The sequence below is a fragment of the Fomitiporia mediterranea genome (assembly GCF_000271605.1).
Source record: "Fomitiporia mediterranea MF3/22 unplaced genomic scaffold FOMMEscaffold_14, whole genome shotgun sequence".
NCBI lineage: Eukaryota > Fungi > Basidiomycota > Agaricomycetes > Hymenochaetales > Hymenochaetaceae > Fomitiporia > Fomitiporia mediterranea.
Window position 1 is genome coordinate 467,881 of NW_006760399.1, and position 7,832 is coordinate 475,712.

The 7,832-nt window shown below is 40.4% G+C and overlaps 2 protein-coding genes across 2 annotated transcripts in view; both read left to right on the forward strand.

The window, feature by feature from the left end:
• The window catches only part of FOMMEDRAFT_161124 (uncharacterized protein), a gene marked incomplete at both ends in the record, with an annotated part of 959 nt that extends 646 nt beyond the window's left edge, over positions 1-313 (forward strand). The window contains 2 exons of the mRNA XM_007270743.1: positions 10-113; positions 173-313. Coding sequence (XP_007270805.1) covers positions 10-113; positions 173-313 — 245 coding nt within the window. The remainder of the gene's footprint in view (positions 1-9; positions 114-172) is intronic.
• A 1,076-nt stretch (positions 314-1,389) lies between these two features.
• The window catches only part of FOMMEDRAFT_161125 (alpha/beta-hydrolase), a gene marked incomplete at both ends in the record, with an annotated part of 11,717 nt that continues 5,274 nt past the window's right edge, over positions 1,390-7,832 (forward strand). Inside the window, 11 exons of the mRNA XM_007270744.1 lie at positions 1,390-1,640; positions 1,749-2,397; positions 2,457-3,183; positions 3,245-3,310; positions 3,387-3,478; positions 3,544-3,599; positions 3,668-3,728; positions 3,799-3,846; positions 3,908-3,966; positions 4,070-4,186; positions 4,278-4,401. Of these exons, the coding sequence (XP_007270806.1) occupies positions 1,390-1,640; positions 1,749-2,397; positions 2,457-3,183; positions 3,245-3,310; positions 3,387-3,478; positions 3,544-3,599; positions 3,668-3,728; positions 3,799-3,846; positions 3,908-3,966; positions 4,070-4,186; positions 4,278-4,401 (2,250 nt within the window). The remainder of the gene's footprint in view (positions 1,641-1,748; positions 2,398-2,456; positions 3,184-3,244; positions 3,311-3,386; positions 3,479-3,543; positions 3,600-3,667; positions 3,729-3,798; positions 3,847-3,907; positions 3,967-4,069; positions 4,187-4,277; positions 4,402-7,832) is intronic.

A 7,832-nucleotide genomic window follows, 5' to 3' on the forward strand; every position in this document is an offset into this window, starting at 1 on the left:
AGACAATAGAGCGCACGCGCACAGACACGATTTCGTCTGCAGTCCGAATCAGCTCGTCCACGCTCCGTATCTCGATCTGCATGCAACCACTCACACTCGCTGCACGCCGCACGGTGCGTCCATCTTTTCTTGCTTGTTGCCACTTGCTAATCACCCTAAACCTGTCTCACAGACACAGCCTCACCCTTCACAATCTGCTCGACCTTACAACTCACACGCATACGCGATTCTACTTGCAGGGACTGAGCAACGATCAAGGCCTGGTGACGAAGACTACATCAAACAGCCCAAGAACGCATTAATCCTTTATTGACACGAACTCCACTCGCGAAAGAACGAGACAGAGGCTGCTGGTGGTGCAGGGATTGGGATTGTAGAAATAATGTATTATTTACTATCTTTTTGTATTCTATAATCAAATATAATTATATTTTATTAATTATTTAATACAAATTTGTAAGCAAAGCCAAAAACAAGCTATTCAAATGCTTGTAATGACTGGTATAAATTGTAAGAGGATACTATACTGTTAAAATTTGATAAGTATTTTCTAACATTATTATTTCAGGAGGTATGTTATAATCACTTGTATATCTTGACAATATGTACAATCATAATTAATATCAGTAATTTTAATAACTATTCTGTATTCTTGCTTTACTTGTACTAAATTATAATTGACTTGTGAAAACCACTATCTAAGTTATTATCACTTTTACAAAATTTACAAAAAGTAAAAAATATACTAGGTTATAATCTAATACAACTGTTAAGACTTTTTCGTGATGAGTTTCAGCGTCATCTTTGTCTCATGCGTGGATACCTTGTTTGACTCAACCAGTCTGCACAAAAGCAGACAACACTTGATACATTCTTCAAATCCAATGTAAGTATTTGATAATATGTTTTCTTCTGTCTTCCTATAGCTTGATGCTTTGTCTGCAGAGGTAAAGAATAGCTTTAGCAGAGGCCAAGGGTGGTACTTAAAGGTGTAGATATGTAGCGGTGGAAATCAGTCATAATTATTAAGTAATACACGTGGTTGAATATGTCACATTATGTCACAAAACGTGACAACTCGGTACAGAATAAATCTATTAAGGAATAAAATATATGTGAAACCAACGTATTCGTTATGAGATTATTGACTGTATGTACTCTTCCGCTTCGATGAATTCCATTAGGAAACGCCTTGTGAATTGAGAGACGGAATAAATACCCCCTTTTGAGTCCGAGACGAAAAGGCAGAAGGAGCTCGCTTGCTGTCGAACCACGAGTTGTTGGTGCACTCCGACATCCACACAGTACAGTTACCAGTACAGAGTCAGTGTCAGAAAGACAGAAAAAGCGAAGCCAACAAATTGAAACATGCGGCTTCTTCTACCCTTTATGGGTGCAGCGGCACTCGCACAGTCCACCTTCGCTTCTCAGTTTCCTCTCACCAACTCCCTGCCATTCGACGCGTCAGTAAAGCGGACGATGTTGGACTGGAAGAGCGACGATTTCAAGTTCAAGGGTGGTCCGGACGTGTTTACGCCGAAGGACCTCGTTGAGCTGCCTCGGCCTGGTTCGGGTACTGCGAACCCTGGTGGTGATTTAGCGCTCGTGTCGGTGAGCACGTATTCGTTCAAGGATAAGAAGTGAGTATCTGTCTCGTTCATGGTGCATGTCAGAGATGTGTTGCCACTCGGCGCAACTAGTTAGGTATTTAAGGAGATAGCTAACGAGCATATTATTCGATCTCGCAGAAACAACAAATCGATCTGGCTCGCGCCTCTCGAATCTAGCATATCTCCACTCGAGATCCCACTCGCAAACGGCGGAGACGCATTCTGGCTCGATGACCGCACGATCGGGCACGTCGTCGCAGGCGCAGATGGGAAAGGCTCCGAGCTGTTCACGATTTCCGTCAAGTTCGAAACAACCACCTCATCGCCAAATCATCCTGCCACCCTCAGTGCTCCGGAGAGCCCCGCCCTCGTAGGCTCGTTTCCTGCTGGTGTTAGTCCTGCGAACTTCAGATACGTTGGAGCAGCAGAGCGACTCGTGTTCTCCGCGTACGTGTACGCAGACGGGAAGCTCGAAACCGTACAGGAGCAGAATGAAGCGTACGAATCGCGTGGAAACACTGCACTTGTTTATGACGAGACGTTCGAGCGGCATTGGGATACATGGACGGGACCTAAGCGATCGAAGCTGTTCACTGTGAGGCTTGTGAAGGGTACAGACGGGAAGTGGGTGCTTGGAGATGAGTTCGCGGCGCCGTTGAGAGATTTGAAGCACGATGTGCCTGTTGAGCCATTTGGAGGGTTGGATGACTTCTCCGTTTCGAGTACCCATATTGTTTATACGACGAAGGATCCAAAATTACCAGCAGCTTTGCACACCAAGCAGAACGTATGTGCTTTTATTTTACTTCTTTGCACATCCTATTTACTCATGCTAATTCCGTATAGATCTACGTCGTTGATCTACTAGGCAAAGGCGCCCCTCGCGAACTCACCTCAGGCAACCAAGGTGCAACGCATAACCCCGTCTTCAGCCACGACGGTACCAAAGTCGCATGGACCGAACTTGACAAGGACGGCTACGAATCCGACCGTGCCAAGATCGTCATCTTCGACCTTACAAAAGTGGTACGCTACACTCTCTCACAAGCATGGGATCGTTCAGCCGGAGAGCTCGCATTCAGCGCAGACGACAAGGCGTTGATCATAACCGCGGGTGAACATGCTCATGTGAAAATATTTAGACTACAGTTACCTCCAACTCCTGAGGACTCAACGACGAATCCTACGTTCCCAGACGGATACGATCCCATACCAAAAGCTTTAACCCATTCTCACGCTTCCTCTGCGCCTCAACCGCTCCCTCGAGACGGACGTATACTCTTCACACAATCCTCACTTACCTCACCCAACGACGTCTTCATTCTCTCTCCCGACGGATCCTCCATAACGCAAATTACGAAATTCACTGCGAAGCATCTAAAAGGGAAAGACCTTGATCCGGGGGAGAGTTTCTGGTTTGAGGGTGCTGAGGGTAAGAAGGTACAGGGATGGGTACATAAGCCGAAGGGGTGGAAGGAGGGAGTGAAGAAGTCTGTTCCTGTTGTGTTGTTGATTCATGGTGGACCTCAGGGAGCTTGGGAGGATCAGTGGTCGACGAGGTGGAATCCTAACGGTAGGTCCTTAAATTTTTCTAAATAAATTAAACGTTAGGAGGATTGTTGAATGTCCTTCAGTTTTCGCTCAGCAGGGTTACTTTGTCGTCGCTATTAATCCGACTGGTTCAACTACATTTGGGCAAGGTAAGAAATACGTTTTGTTTGTTGCTGCTACTTTATATCTCACAGTTTGATTATCATTATCAATTTCTCATTTTAGCATTCACGGACGCGATCACGAAAGACTGGGGAGGAAAGCCTTTCGTCGACTTACGAAAGGGTTGGCAATTCGTATTGGACAAGTATCCTGAGGTATGCATCTTCAGCTTTTCATAAAAACTAGAGCTGCGGTTACTTATCGCCGTGAATTCATTTAGATCGACGCCGAGCGTGCTGTCGCTGCAGGTGCAAGTTGGGGAGGCTATGCCATCAAGTACGTACTCAGACTCTGAGTTCAAGAACGACGTTCGATGTTGATGCGCTTTTTTTAATTACCCGTAGCTGGATCCAAGGTCATCCTGATTATGGGTTTGGATTCAAGGCACTTGTGTGTCATGATGGCGTGCGTATACTCCAATCGATTATTTTCACGAAATCAGCCTGATGCGTTGTATAATATGTTTTAATTATAGGTATTTGATACGCCCTATAATGGCTTCTCGACAGACGAACTATTCTTCGTACGTGACATCCCCGTTCTGACTACTCAAAACGCCCACCTGATTTTGAATCTCTGTTTAGTTCAATCACGACTTTGGCGGACCACCTTGGGACTCAGAGGCCAAGCCCGTCGTCGATAAGTCAGTATCCCATTACTCAATACTCTACTCCTCTCCCTTTCTTCTGGAGACTGGATGTGATTGCTGCTGACGAGGATTGATTTTTTTAAATTGTTAATGTTAGGTTCAGCCCATCGAACTTCATCCAGAACTGGTCGACACCACAATTGATCATTCATGGATCGAAGGACTTCCGACTGCCAGATACGGAAGGGATAGGGGCGTGGCATGCTTTACAGACGTGCGTTTCTTCTCCCCATCTCCCTCTTTCCCTTTCTTCTCCTCTCCCTTTCTCGGTCTTATACTTACATTGTACATCCGACTGTTGTTAGACGCGGCATCCCAAGTCGACTCGTTATCTTCCCAGACGAGAACCATTGGGTGCTCAACCATGGGAACAGCCTTAAGTGGCATTTCGAGGTGTTCCGTTGGTTTGATAAGTTTGTCGGTGTTAGTGTCGGTGAGAAAAAGAATTGATTTGAGGAATTTGATGGATGGTATTTATTATTCTTTCGAGAGAGAGGCGAGAGTTGAGAGTTGAGAGAGAAAAAAGGTATAAAGGATATAAAGGAAGTGAAGAGTTAAAAAATAATGCAGTGTAGAAAAATGTTGTATACTTTTTTCGTATTATTGAATTGTGAAGACAAAAAAACAAAGTGATGATGTTAGCTTGGACCAAGTTTGACAAGGATGACCCGTGTAAGGATCGTTGCCTTGGATCTTACAAACATGGTACACAACACACACATACAAGTCTGAGACTTGTTTAGCTAGAGAGCTTGCATTTGGCATAAATGTCAAGTTGCTGATCATTACAGTAGGTGAACATACACATGTGAAGACATGCAGACTCATTTACCTCTGATGCCTGGGAGCTTGACAATGAATCCCAAATTTCCAGAGAGGTTCAACCTGATTCCTAAAGCTTATACATGTTGAAATGCTACAACTATGCCTTAAACATTCCTTGGTTGCCTGAGGTTAGTTTGTAATATACACTTTTCCCAGGTAAGTGTACAATACAATTCTGCTGGAATTAGAATGAATTAAAGTGTCCTGGAAGTAAGGTGAAAGTTCATGTATACTCTGCTTGGTGTGTAGAGCTTCTAGTCAACAAGGCATCTGTCAGCAACAGTATAGAGGGGACCCAAAGGCTTAGCAAGGGGACCCAGGCTACAACTATCCTACACAACAGAAATACAGAATGCAAGCACCAGAACATAGTCAGAACTTGCAGAACAGGCAGGAAGAGAGAGTGAGACAAGTATAGTATTATGAGATAATTAGTTCATCAATGGACAAACCACAAGACAATGACTTCATAATGTCTCAGTTAGAATACATACAATATAAGGATGAGAGACACTGAGCAGTCAATCATCACCTCACCCCTTGCCTATGTGTGCCCCCCTTAAGTTTTCCCTCTTAACAGGTTATGAGCCTTGAGCTCCCTGCATACACACATCCACTGTACACTCTAAACTCTTTACTTGTATACATTTGCACACATTTGCATCATGGTTCCCCCATGTACAGATATACACTGTAAACCAGCTGATGTACCCAAATACTTTAGTCAAAACATTACAATGCTTAAGACTGAAGCAAACTACAAGATGTAGCACTACTGTATTGTTTCTAGTGTTGCAGCTACATGCTTCAAACACTTACTAAAGGATGAACTGCAGAATGAAGCTGAGAGGGAGATGGCTAAGGCCATTCATGCATGTATAGTTAATAACATTGCCAACACAATATTGGCAAACTATATGCACTTTGATACATTTATCCCTCAGTTAATGAAAGTGCTTGAAGAATGCTTTAACCCTTAGACAGCATGTAAAAAGGCTCTTGACAAATCAGCACTGTTTATTTGTAGAGACCATGTAAAACATTTCAGACATACATTAGACAGACTTGAGGAAGCATATACAACTCTGTCTGCTAACAGTGATCCACTACACAACTCTACATACAAAGCAGCAATATTGCTTGCCACTCCTGAGCAATATACACACATAGTAAATATGATAATACAATCTACTGATGCCCAAAACAAAGGCAAACCAGTCAATGAACATAAGAAAGTTGAACTGAAGCAACTAATCCTTACATTGTAGAATGTCTACAACAATTACTGTGCTAAACAAGTACAAGATTCCAATGATTGGATGAAGAATAATGCACACACTAATACAATGTATAAAGCTAATAAGTGGAGGAAATTCAATCTGCCAAATCTGTTCAATCTGACAAAAGCAAAATGTTTCAATTGTGGAAAAACAGGACATTTCTCTAAGGAATGCTGTAAACCTCCTACTGAAGCTATGAAGCTTGCACACACCAAACATCAAGCTAACATTGTGTATAAAATGAACCAAACTGTGGAAAACACAACAAACACATTTATTATTGAAAACCCAAACGAAAACAATGTTGAATTAAAGGGAGGCAATGTTGAAATGAATGATAATGCCTACACTCTTATTCTGAGCAACCAGGACAAACAATTCGAACAATACACTTCCTGGGTATGTACCAACATATTTACAAATACAATCATAGCTAACAAGAAATCCTATATGTAAACAATGGATTTACTTGATTCTGGTACATCAATACATGCTACTCCTTATCTATTTTGATTAATGAATGTACACAACATAACTCCTACAATTGTAACTATTACAAATAGATCAACAATGACTCTTAATTGAGCTGGATCTATGTGTATCAAAATCCTGAAGAATATACAAGAAAGAAGTGTCATAACATTACAAAACATCTATTACTATCCACAAATGACCTTTTCCCTCATAAGTCAAGCACTACTATGTAGGGAAGGTTATTCTTTTACGTTTACAAACAATAATTGTACTATAACATCACCATGTAACAAATATGTCAGACATATACAATTGAGAAATAACTTGTATATTTTGTACAATAATCATTTGTTAAAAACAATGAATGAACTATCTATTTATGATATACATAAACGCCTCAGACATATAAGTTACAATTATATTAAACAATTATTAAAGACACAACCAAGTGTACTATCAACTAAAATAACAAACTATGAAGAAAAAGAATGTATTGAATGTATAAAAGCAAATATTGAATGTACACTAATACTAAAACTATGTCAATCTCCTCTTGCAAATCAATTTGGAGATCTTATTCATATTGATATCATTAGTCCTATTAAACTGTACACATATAAGAACATACACTACTTATTAACAATTGTAGACAATTCTACTTGTTAGTGCATAATGCTAAAATTACAAACAAAATCCAATGCATATACACAATACATACAATGGACAACCAAAATATTTACACAGCACAGACTTAAAATAAAGCTTTTACAAAGTGATAACAATACTGTATTCCTTAGTAAAGATTTCCAACAATATTTAGATTCACAAGGAACAAAACAAAGATTAACAGTACATTATACTCTGTAACAGAACAGAATAGCAGAACAAACTCATAAAACTATATTTAGAGGTGTAAGAGCATATCTAACATCTACTAAATTACTGTTTACATTATAGGCTGAAGCAGCAATTCATATTACCTATATTCATAATAGAACACTGTGTGCTACTTTAAATTACAATACCCTACATTACAAACGTTATGGAACCCACAGAACAATTGATAATATATACAAATTTGGTCAATATATTATCATTTGCAACAAAAATCCTACAAAAATACAACAGTAAGGTATTATTGCTTGTTGGATAGGATTAGACAATGAAAGTAAAGGCTATAAAACTTGGCACAATAATAAAATCACCATTGAACAAAATATTCAATTTCTCAAAGGTAAACCTCCTCAAATTGAAAGGGAGAAAATAGACAATACAAACAAT